The 12,875-nt window shown below is 43.3% G+C and overlaps 2 protein-coding genes across 4 annotated transcripts in view; one reads left to right on the plus strand and one right to left on the minus strand.

Annotated features, from left to right (window-relative positions):
- Window positions 1-6,512, minus strand: part of b4galt6 (UDP-Gal:betaGlcNAc beta 1,4- galactosyltransferase, polypeptide 6) — a 68,868-nt gene extending 62,356 nt beyond the window's left edge. For all 3 annotated transcript variants that reach the window (XM_072390263.1, XM_072390261.1, XM_072390262.1), the window contains exon 1: window positions 5,784-6,512. In XM_072390263.1, the coding sequence (XP_072246364.1) occupies window positions 5,784-5,898 (115 nt within the window). In that variant the 5' untranslated portion in view covers window positions 5,899-6,512. The remainder of the gene's footprint in view (window positions 1-5,783) is intronic.
- Window positions 1-12,875, plus strand: part of cpt2 (carnitine palmitoyltransferase 2) — a 397,454-nt gene that overhangs the window by 331,030 nt on the left and 53,549 nt on the right. The window lies entirely within an intron of this gene.

Consider the following 12,875-nt stretch of genomic DNA (forward strand, 5'->3'; position numbering starts at 1 on the left):
ATGGCCCACTTTGAAATGTAACTAAATTAGAAAGAACTGCTTTGTCCAGTTGACAAAAGACACTAATACCATATTAGATTTTTGCAAACTTTCTTCAGTGAAAATCTGTATCAGCATCAAATCATTGTGAAACATAACATTGTGGAACAGAGCAACATATTTCTATGATGTAATAAAAAGAAATGTTTCATACACACTCTGCGGCTTCACAAAGGAACCTCCATATGTTGTAGCCATTTGTTGCCACTTGGGGGCAGTATCAGAAAAAAATTGGACCCATCTGAGCTATGACTTGCCTTTGGTTGTGGTAATTGAAATGGTGTGCTTATTATCTTATCAGTCTAAAAAAGAAAAAGAAAAAAAGAAGACCATGACACTAAAGCTGAAGTCGAACAGACCTAAAATTTCCATCTCCATCTCAACAGCAGTGATGATGTGAAACTGATGAGAAATAATGTGCATAGGTATGTTAGGATTAACCTAACAGGTGACGTTACATCGTCGTAAACATGCCCCTTCTTTCAATCTTTTTGATATGTCTTGCTTGCACGAAATTCAAAATAGTACCATTTCAAGCAGAGTATTTCAACATTCTATATCCTGTCTTTGCACAGTTTTACATTTATTCAAGTAAAGACAATCATTCCACAATCATTGGCATTGCCCTCATATCCTCCCACCAGAAGTGTTTGGTAGTCTATTTCTCAAATGTTGCTCAGCCCCACATCAATGTGAGCTTCAGCTGAGTGATGACAGCGTCACTGGTTTGAGCTGCGATTTCGGCAATGCCAGCTTGCTCTTACACACGTGGACCTTTCTGCTTTGCCTATGTTAGCACATCCCTCAGGGACATATCCCGTGCTGCCACAGTGCTGTCAGACATGACACTGATAAGCAACAAAGGCTCATCAGCCCTGGCTTATTAGGCATATGTGAAAAGAAAAGGCCTAACATCTGACAAATCACTGCTCCAAACAGGGCACGGCAACAGGTAAAGAAAACTGCAACTCAAAGATATTTTCAAGTTGCCGTAAACAAGAGAAAAAGAAAAGAAGGAGCTTGAGAATCACTTATTGGGGACTGTTGTCAAAGTAAAAATGTGGCCATGTCATATACTTAAGTTCCAATTCACAACTTGACTGAAGTCCAGTCTGCATATGAAAAGGTTGAATTTGTGCATGTGTAAGACAACATGTACGTCCTGACTGCAATACTGAAGGTCGCAAGTGTCTGCCTGCTATTTTTTCCTTCTGTCTAATTTTAGTTTGAATTTTTCCAAGGACAAAGCGTTCGTAAAAATTGGAAATTGTTTTTAACCTACTATATGACATATATCTTAGATTTAGTCATTTGGTGAAATAGTCAATTGATAAAAGATAAAAGTTGTTTTCAAAATTTTTCAGAATTAGAAACACCTGTCCTGTTCTTAAACTAAAAATTCAGCCTTTGAGCAGAATAAAGACATTACGTGTATTTACATGTATGCATATGTGATTAAAATATGAACAGATTATTACCCAATTAAACCGGGACCCATTCATAAACATCTGAAAAACTTATACTCCCTATGTTACTATAAATATATATTTTTTACTACTATTATTTAAAACGAGGAATGAAATCAGACAATATCATTTATACAGATGTAAGTGATATTTTGAAGGACAAAGCAGTTTTAACTTGGTGTGAGTGAAAGAATTTATATCTTTTTGGCTTTCCTCTACTCGCTCTGTTTGTCAGCAACAAGCTGAGCTTCTCTTAATTACAACTTTTCACTGTTGCCAACAAAAAAGTAACTCTGTTTATCACTCTTACATGTAGCAACATCCTTCTTCACTTCTCTCTGACCAACAAAGGTGTAGCTCGCAGGTGTAACTAGCACTATTCCAGTAATCGTAATCGTAAACGACTAAAATCGTTCTGGTCAACCAGCCGCTGCAATCTAAAGCAACTAGTCAATACCCAAGTATATTTGGCACAGCATTCACATATCTTTACTTTTTACAAGCTGAAATAGAGACATATGCTATTACAGAGCTCTGTGAAGCACTTTGATTCAGCCGTGCACACACAGTTTCTCACACACATCCGTTACACCAGCCATTCTTCTACTAACATGTTAAAAGCAACATGCACACACAATCTGAATACGATCACGGGATTTGCCTTACATGATTACCAAGTAAATCTGGCAACTTATTGAGTTGCTTATGTTATTTGCTTGATGTATCCAATTAAATATTCCAATGATATGAATATACGTTGTTTCTGAGTCAGATATTCCCTGGAACCAAGTTATAAGAAATAATATCATTAAAAGAAGGTAATAGTGAGTTGACAATGTGCTGCGTTGAAGGCTATGTATTTTCGTTAATCGTGACAGTATCCTCTGCAGAACGATTGCTTGAGTCCTGTCTTTAAAATGCTTCACAGCTGTTTCTGTTTGTCAGTGGTCCGGCTTTTGCAACATCGTGCACATAAACAAAGTTCCAAGTTTAAAGTTTGAGTCACCAAACTAGCCATCTCTGCCAATGTTTGCCCACGGTAATAGATGTATGAAACACACAGCATTCCATTTTACAATACTTTTACCTTAGAAAGTGTTTGGCCAAGGGACTAGATATCTGCTGACTAAACCCACATCGTCACCATTCAGTGAGACTGGAGTGTCACAGGTCTGGATTCTTATTTCTTTTGAAAAACATATTTCTCAAAGGACTGAGCCTTGCAGGAGTGACAGGCTGCTGTTTCCTGAATGGATAAAGGCCGATGACTACTGCACGTTCCAATCATCCTAAGACAGGCTCTCCAGTTTCTCACTCACCCCATACAAACACAGATTCTCCCTCTCTCCTGGTGTTTAATGGGGTTTGGCAAAAAGAAAAGAAAATGCACTGAAAAACCTTTTCAGAAAGGCTTTAGTGTCATCATGTTGATTCTTTTCGGGCAGTCAATGGGCAGAAACTGTCAATCCAGTAAGCAGGAAAATAGAAGATAAACTGCTGTGTTTGTCTGTCCTGAGCTGACATGTCAGACGGAAATGATCCGAACAAAGAAAGGAAAGCTGGAGAACATCAGCTGGACACTACATGTTGCAGGTCATAATAATAATATAATAGTCTAAGCTGAAATAGTCTGTTAAAATTAAAATGACAAGCTGTCCGTCCTGTAGATGACAGCAGAGCTCACACACGTGCTCTGTAAGGCTAATATTCTCTGGGAATATTCTGCTCTTGCTCCACCAACCTTCTGAGAGGCGCTCTACTTAAAACTTGTTTCTTTTTTAACCAAAACAGTGGAGGTGAAGGTGTGCGGTTTGGGGAAGAAAAAGAGTACTAACTACAAGACATGCCAGCTGGAAGCACCTGAGAGCCCCCAGCATACACAAAGTTTTAGAGGACTATAGTCCATGACCCTGAACAGATTACAGAGTGCAAAGGAAAAGGAAATTTCAGTGCCTGCACTGACCAACGTCATCGTATTTAAAGAAAGAAAAGCAAATTCAAAAGGAAAAAAAAAAGGAAAATTCATAGAATATACAAGTCACAGCGTCCTGGAAGATTCTATCAGCAGCAGAATAACTTGAGATAGGTAAAGGCATCAAAATGAAGTATGAAAGGGGTAAGGTTTAGTCTTTTTGGGATTATGTCAGATGCTGCCATCAAGGTCCGTGGTTATTCCAGCAGGACGATGCCAGACCTCATTCTGCAGGACTTCCAGCAGCTTCAGACACACAGAGTGTGTGAGCTCGGCTGCCTGCCTGCAGTCCACATCTGTCTCCTGCTGCAGAGCATCATGAAGAGGAGAACCAGACAACCAGGGACTGCTGAGCAGCTGGAATCTGGGATTCAGCAGGAATGGACTCAGATTCCTGGGAAAAACTGCAACGATCAGTGTCCTCAGTTCCCACAGCATTCAAAGACGATGTATGGCAACGATAAACGTGACTTTTAATACAATAAAGTCAGTTGGTGTAGACGCTGATTAACATTTACTTTGTACTTGTGTCTGTTAAAGGTTCACAGCACTTAAATAAATGGATAGTTTTAGTTGTTGTTGCATTTTAGATGACTTCCCAACTGTTTTAAAACAGGGTTGTAATTTAAAGAGGCACTAGCAACAAGGAAACATTTAACAGTAAGCTGGTTGACCAATGGTGCAAGTTACACTCTCAATTAACACATTTGAAGAGCAAGTTAGCCGTCCATACGGTCCAAACAAACATCGTGAACTAGCAAGACCTCAGAGAAGCCCACAGTAAACAGCCAGCACCACCCTGTACTGGAAGCATCCCATTCCAACCGCTTTCACTCATCCCCAAAAGTTACCAGCATCCAACTTATCAATTTTCACACATCCACTTTGAAATAATGTGTGAAGGAGGCAGTCAAGCTTGCATTCACACAGGAGCATTTACTCCTGTGTGAATGAGGAAGTGTGTGTGCTGGAAAGAGTTGCTGCTTGATATCTACTGCTATTGACTTGGCATTGATTCAACTGGACCATTTGACTAGGCCAACCTCCTTGTAATCGTTTATATGCACTGGAGCAGGATCAAGTAATTGACAGAATTATGTGGGATGCTGCAACGCTGTGGACTGTGTAAAAAACCTTTCAAGACATTCTGCTGCTTGTAGCTGCCTCTGTGGGAGATCATGGCACATGCAAGTATAGCTGAATTCACAGCACAGACTTTGTCTTTAAGTTATTTGAATGGTGATTCTGTGGTTATAAGATTTACTGTCACAATTATTCTGTGCTAAATTTGAAGTAAAACACTTGTGCTTTATTGTTTTTACAAAATGATGCAAAGATATGGAACTTTGGAGCATGTGTGGAGTGCCTAGGCCCATTTGAGTCTAGGAGAGCTTATGTATCAGGGTTAAATCAAGCTACACTGCATGTTCTGTAGGTTAGTCCAGTAAGACTAACGGGTTCACATGCATTTCAAAAGTTTGGTTTTGGTCAGACAAAAGCAATTTTCAAGTGCCATGTAAACATACTTAACATGACACACATCAACTTCCCAGCTTACTTTCCTCCTGCCCTCCGGTATGAAGATGGAAACATTTACTCAAACTGGAAGATTGCATTTCACTGCACATATGGAATGGATTCTGGTCAGCTTATTCACATTATGCGAGTCAAAATATCACCCGTGTACTTGTTGTGAGTCAATATACAGACAATTTAATCAGCTACAGAATAGCATTACTGTCCTCATATGTCTTATTCAGGTTCAGCAATAAGATTTAACTCAAGCTGAAACTTCAGGGGATCTTAGCAGATTTGCAGATGGACAATTTTTCCTTGAGTCAAATCATGGACTGACTGAAACTGCCAATTTCTGCAGGTTCTACAAATCCTGGTGAGAAGAGCAGAAACTCCCCTCAACATAAAATCCCTGTGATGATTCATTCATTTAACATTTATGCCATACCAATTCAAATGCATATCATCAAGAATTCACCAGCTAAAAGGAGATACATTACGTTCCTTAACATCGATCAACTGTTCAGGGACTGCAGGTACTTTGTGGCCAGGGACAAAACCAAAACCTGAGCTCAGGCATAAAACCTGAGCTCAGGGATAAAACCTGAGCTCAGGGATAAAACCTGAGCTCAGGGATAAAACCAGGGCTCAGGGCTAGCTAGCCCGTAAGCGCCTCTTTCAATGTTGGCTTTAACGGTTCCAGTAGCGTGTTAATGTGAAGAGACAATCCAGATTTATTCAATTAACTGTTACCATGTAAAGCGTTTAATGTGTGACCAGTGTGTACTAACCTATTCCAGGGGCAACATATATGAAGTAGAGACAGGTGGTAGACATAGAGAAGAAGAATATGAAGGCCAGAAATGATCGGTTGGAGATTCGAAGCAGTCGCCTCCAATTCATCATTTTGGCTTAGCCCTGCTTCTCTTCCGCCGATATCAATTCCATAGAATACCTTTAAGGGTTAAAAGGTTCTCGAATTGATAGCCATAAATGTCAGTGGTGTGGTCTTGGAAAAAGCTCTTCCATCCAAGCTCAGAAATGCAGCGCAGAAAAGGCAAAAAAAGCTAGTGATGCTAGCTGGCCAGCTTTTCTGTACAAAGAAATTTCCAGATGGGAAAAGCAGGCTCACGTCGTTATTATCGGGCAACCGAGCGCTTCAAGAAGCACCACCGGTCTGGCATACTGAAACCCAAATAATAATCAAGGATATTCATAATTGCCTTCCATGGCCAGTGTCGCCAGCGACGGTTTTCTCGCTAACGCTGAAGGCTATCATTGCAGGGGGCAGGACCGCTCAGTCCCTCAGCCAACTGCCTCCTCTAGGCCGGAGCGATGTTTCAAAACCAGTCCATCCTCAAACTGCGCACTCCAGTCATGCTACCAGCAGTCTCTCCTCTAATCCCAACGATCAACGCATTCAACACGTCAAATTGCAGGTTAACTCACGAAATAATAAATTATTTGAAATTGAAATCACATCTGCCTCCCTTTCACTATCTGCTGGCACTGCAGTAACCGTATCCGGTCAGTATAACCCCTCCCCTGAGTCTCCATGGAAACCTGCGTTCACTTTGTGGCTGTGTTCTAAATTCTAATTCAGGGGACGCCATGGACATGAGATGGTCTAGCCTGTCGAAGACAGCTAGGATATTTTATCCCAAAAACTGTGGGTTAAAATTTTTAGGCAAGAGTTTTTAGATTATATTGAACTAATTGCACAAAATGCAGATTGTATCTAACCAGAAGTGCATAAGTAGTACCTGTAGAATAATATGATGTGTAGCTGTCTCAGAAAATGTTTTTATTTGTGAATATTATCTGTATTTAAGTTGAAGAAATGTTTAGCCGTTATTCTGTGTTCCACCACTGACCTCTTGTGGTGTAGAATGGGATTGCATGTGCATGCGCTGTTCACATGCTTGTTAAGCGGAGTGCAGGGGCATGTGCTTCCGCGTAGATAAGAGAGGACTAGAAATTGAGCCCGCATGAACGCGGCAAAACAGCTCATGCTAAAGGCGAAGTAAATGCAATGAAAATGGACTAACCACACCTGAATGTTTGGTCGGAAGGTGCACACGGTAATTGTATTTTATTTTATTGTATATTTTGGTTTCTTGTGAATTAGTTTACTGATAAAAGGTATGTTTGTCTTTTCTTTAGTTTTTCCACGGTGATTGCTGGTCATGTCCAGTGATATGAGAAGATTTGTTTATTGCTGCCAGAATAAATACAAAAAAAAAAAAAGCATTAGTTGGAGCGTGGCTTTTTCTGATCTAATCGAAAAACTTTGGGAGCAGTTAAATGATGTATTGGGTGGCTGTGGCTCAGGAGGAAGAGCAGTCACCTGCCAATCGGAAGGTCAGTAGTATAGTAGTGCAGTGAGGGAAGATTTACAATATACACAGAATGTACCAGTGGCACCCAGCCCAAGAGGAGGGGAAATGTAACTATATATATTTTTACAAATTCAGTTAAAAATGTCGGTTTACACATTAGTGTGTGCCTCCATGCAATATGAATTATATACACTACATTTCCCACCTACTGACATTCATGCACCAGTGAATTTCCACAGACAGACAGTTTCTGTCATGGGGCGCTCTGACCAGCGCCCCAGCAGTGCAGTCAAACAACCAATCATGTACTGTTGCCAGGGCAAATGAATAAATATTTGGCCAATCAGTGTCGTAGAATTTTATGGTCTTGGGGCGCTGAAAATAGCGCCCCAGCAGCAGATTTCAGGTTAAGAAAAAGGCTTGTGCAGCCTGGTAAATCAGTGGGATGATAGCGAGCTTCACGAGCGATGTGCATGTTCCACCGAATTTGGTGAGATCCTTATTTATCTAGTATCATACAACTGAAAATTATGAATTGACTTTATCTGTGAAACTGGTGATTTTGATGAGATTAAATCATTACTGTTAAATTGTAGTCATCCTCTGACTGTTGATTTGAATTCTTATACTGGACGAGGCAGGGAAATGGAATCAGCCCCACCAAGAATTGTTTCACCAGCCGCCACTGGAATGTACAGTGGTGCAATGGATAGAAATTTGAATATTCATTTTATACAGTAGAGCGAGTCGAACATAGGACCTGTTTGGAAAAGACACCTTGAAAACACAGTATAGATTAAGATGTGCTGTATGAATGTGTCGTTGAATGGGTGAATGTGGCTTGTAGTGCTAAAGCGCTTTTAGTGCCCATTGCCCAACTGAGCTCCCTCTGGAGTAGGAACAGGAACAGGAGGAGGGGAGCTCGGCTGGGCTCTTTCCCCATTCAGAATGAGACTGAGCAATTATGTTTATTCATTTAGACACATTTATCCAAAGCGACTTAGCCCAAATTCCACCAGGGACATAAAGGCTGCATAACGTCTGTGCCACGGTCACCGTTGCTGATCGCTGCCACTCTAGTCAATGAGAGTGCGCCCAACAGCTGTGACGCGTAAAGCCTAGTTTATGCTTCTGCGTCACGTCGACGGTGTAGTTGACGTGGACCCCTACGCCATAGCCTGACGCGCACCTCTAAAAAACTATGAGTCACGTTGACGCGGACCGCAAGGGCTCTGATTGGTCAGCTCAGTACGTCATTTTCGGCAGTTGCTTTTTGTGGTCTTAATGGCTGTATACGGCGAAGAAGCTCGTCAAATCGGCCCGTTGACATTTGAAAATATCAAAAGTGCATTTGTTCATCCAGGTCCCTCAGTGGGTGAACCGGTGTTGTAAATTCTCCTGTTCCCAGCCTCGACAATTTAGTGGTCGTACACCTCCGCTAACGTCTTCTCTGTTGCCTGCATTTCAACATTTGCACTATAAGCATATGTTCTTCTATATTGATGAGCTCCAAATGCAAATACAGCTGCTCCACCTCGGTTACCATTGTTTACTGTTGTAAAAGCAACAGAAGAAAAAGCAAGGATTCGCCTATAACCCCAGAGAAGCAAAGGGACTGTGATAGAGTGGTGGTAAGATTGCCACCTTTCATGTAAGTAACCTGGGTTCAAATCCCCTGCATGAAAGGTATTACCTCCAGTAGGGGTCCTTAGGCAAGACCCCCTTACCCTACCTGTAAGTCACTTTGGATAAAAGCTAAATACATAAAACAAAGTAAGCTTTTTGTTGTTGTTTCCTTTATACACAGAGTTTACCGCGGGATCTTAAAGGGGTCTGGCTGCAGACCTCCAGTGTAAGGCTGCTTCCGTTGCAAGCTCCACTCTCAGGCTGCCTCCCATAGACATATATTCATGGTACTGACCGCAGCCATATTTGTGTCCAATTTGACAGTTCTCCTCAGTTTCGCTATGGCGGCACACACCTCACACTTGAACGAGATGTACAGACAACAATTGGTTGCGACCCATTTTTACTACCCTCAACAGTATTTTGTCCGCTAACCTGCCTGTCCTAACTCATGTTCCCGGATATTTATATACAGCTGTTGATTCTTTGGCGACACTTAAGAGGTGATGTTGGGAAACTGTAATAATAAATACATGTGAACACAATTTGTCCTCACACTGAGTGATGTGCACATCTGAGACATGACCAATTATCACTAATAAACAATTAAGACACCCATGTGTCTGCAATTACACAAGTGGATATAAAAGCATGCGCAAAGTGGTGCAATGCATATCATTAAAAACAATGGCTGCTTTAGCAGAATTGGAAGACATTGTAAATGGTGCAATTGGAAGAGAGTGTGTGAGGCTGGGAGGATTTGCTGGCACATGATGACAACTGAATGGACACTATCTGCTCCGCTCTCCACCCAGCCCTCACCGACCTGGAAAAGGCAGACTCATATGTGAGAATGCTTTTCATAGACTTTAGTTCAGCTTTCAATACCATAATCCCACAACAACTAAACTGGACTAGCTGGGGCTTAACACTTCCCTTTACAATTGGGTGCTGGACTTCCTCTGTGACAGACCACAAGCAATAAGAGTCGACAACAACACTCGATCAGCATCACGCTCAGCACAGGGGCCCCGCAAGGCTGTGTGCTCAGTCCCCTGCTCTTCACCCTGCTGACTCACGACTCCACACCAACCTACAGCACCAATCACATGGTGAACTTTGTGGACGATAACACTCTGGTGGGTCTCATCACTAAGAACGATGAGTCCCACTACAGGAAGGAGGTCAACCTTTTGAATATGGGCGTCTGGTGGTCTCTCGGGTCATGGGGACCAGGTTGATTATTGTTGGGGGGGACTATGTGTCAGGCCTGGAGGACAGTTTTGGGGGCTTGCGGGTGGAGCTGTCTTGCGGCGTGGGACGGGGTCACTTAGGGGCCCTGGGGTGGCCACTGGCTCTGGGTCGGGTGGCAGGGCTGCTCTGGCATGGGTGGTGGTGCTGGGCCTGGTGTCTGGGCGCTGTCTTGCGGCCCGGGGGTTGCTATGCCTGTGCCTGGGGGGTATGCATTGCCCTGGGCACGCCACAGTGTGGGTGGGTTGGTGCAGGTCCTGGTGTTTGGGCTGGTTGTTGTGGGACCTCCGATGTGTCCGCAGGTTGTTGTTGTTTTTTTTAGATGTTGAGGCGTGCAGTGGGGTGGGGCGGTGCTTTTCCGCCTTCTGTCCAGGGGAGCTTCTCACCCCAAGTCTATATCCCATACCCCTCTAGCTTCAGGCTCCTGTACACAGCACACACTTTTTTTGGGGGCGTGTGTGTTCTGCGGGGTGTAGTGGATGTGCCCGCTGGGGTGTGGCGCAGCGGGAGTTGAGGGAAGGGGAACAGGAGTGGATGCATGTGCTGTTTGAGTGTGTGTTTATTTATTTTATTTTTTACTATTATTATATTTTTTAATTGTTTTTAGGAATTGATTTATTTATTTTATTTTTTCCTTATCTGATTATGTGGTAACTGGGCTTGGGTCTGCGACTTGTCCTCTGGCTTGCTTGTTCTGTTCCTGATGGGGGGAACGTTGCCTCTGCTCGCGGCTTCACCCACCTGTGGGCACGTCTTAACTCCTGGGGCCCTTGGCCAGGGGCCTTTGACCAGGGGCACTAGGGCATGCGCTGGCCCGCTGTGCTTGGCTGTCTGGCCCTCTTGGGTATTGGGTGGGGCCTCTGCCAGGGGGTTTGGGGGCTTCCTCTGCAGTCTTCTAGGTGGATGCGTGGTTGTCCCTGTGGTGGGCTTCCTGGGTTCTGTGCTCTGTGGGGGCAGCTGGTGGCCTGGGTCTTGTGGCCCTCTCCTCCTGCTTCTGATTGCTGTGGGGGGTTGTGGATACACACTATACACTTATACACTCATAACTAAGCATGGTTATCATGTCGGATGTGCCATGCGTATGGCAGGTTCATGCACACACACACGCATTCATTAGCCCAATAGCATGCTCGTTAATCAGTTGTTGTGTTACCCTGTGGTTTGAGGTCATCTATATCCACAGTTGTGTTGTATGTGATAGCAGCTACTTGTGTTTTCTTGTGTGTGTTTTTTCTCTGCTTGTCTGCTTTCAGGTGCTCCTGGTGGCGCTAAGGCTGGATTTCCCACAGAGGCCGTGGATTGTCTTATGTTTTGTTTTTACAGGTGTAGCAGCTGGTTGTCTGGTTTTTCGTTGTTTGTCTGTTTCTATTTCTGTTCCATTTCGTTTTCTTTTCTCTTCCTCTTTCCCTGTCCCCTGGTCTGGTTCAGCACTATTACATATTAAGTATTGTAACAAAAATAAATAAATGGGCAGTTGATGGGCATCAAGAAGAGTTTTACATTCATAAAGCTTCCCGTGGCAAAGCAAATCTGTTTGGCATAAACAGTATTCAGATTACAATTCTGCTGCCATAATGCTGTACAGGACAAGGGGTGAAAACAAAAACAACAAACAAACAAAAAAGGAGCCACACTGAACACCCGCCACTGACCATCGATGGTGCTGCTGTGGAGCGAGTGAGCAGCACCAAATTCCTGGGGGTGAACATCAGTGAGGACCTCTCCTGGGGCCCTAACTCTGCATCACTGGCAAAGAAAGCCCAGTGATGCATTTACTTCCCAGCTAACTCAAGAGAGCGAAAGCTCCCATACCCATACAGAACACATTCTACAGGGGCACCATTGAAAGTATCCTGCCCAGCTGCATCACTATTTGGGGCGGTAGCTACACTGAATACAGCAGGAAAGCACTGCAATGCATGGAGAACACAGGTGCCCACTCCCCTCCCTGCAAGACACATACACCACCCGCCTCACCCAGAAAGCAACCTCGATTGCGAGCGACACCAGCCACTCCGCACACAGACTGTTCAGCCTCCTACCCTCTGGAAGAAGATATAGGAGCCTCTGTTGCCGCACTACCAGACTCAGCTTTGTACACCAAGCTGTCAGGAAACTACATTCTTTCTCCTCACTCCCCTCAGCCATATCCTCAAGACTGACAGGAGCTGAAACCCCCACCCCCTCCCTGCCCTGTCAACGTCACACATACATCATACAGATGTTCTTTTGCTGCCATTACCATATTGCCATTTTGCATAACCACAGCCTAACTTATACATAAGTTATACATACCACAACTTATACAGTAATTTAAGCTGCTACTCCTAGCAACACATAGTAGATTCCTATATTTGCAAATTTTTTATATCTTTTTATTGACTTTAAAGCTTTAGTATATGTCTTATCTGTTTACACTTCCTTCACTATTTTCCTCACACTCTGTCCACTTATACCTAACTCCCTCAACAGTGAGACAACGGACTTTGCAACAAATCCTCTACATCCTACTTCCACTGGGCAAAACTTTCCATCCTCGCTGCTCTGCGTCTGCCCCCAACTCCACACACCTAAGCTTTTTTCTTTCATATGCTTCTGCAATTAATTCCTCCAAAGGAACAATTAGCTCTATGAAATAGACTCTCATTCTACTCCTAGACCACAAGA

The sequence above is a fragment of the Leuresthes tenuis genome, unplaced genomic scaffold, assembly GCF_036924035.1.
Source record: "Leuresthes tenuis unplaced genomic scaffold, fLeuTen1.0.hap1 SCAF_7, whole genome shotgun sequence".
Lineage (NCBI taxonomy): Eukaryota > Metazoa > Chordata > Actinopteri > Atheriniformes > Atherinopsidae > Leuresthes > Leuresthes tenuis.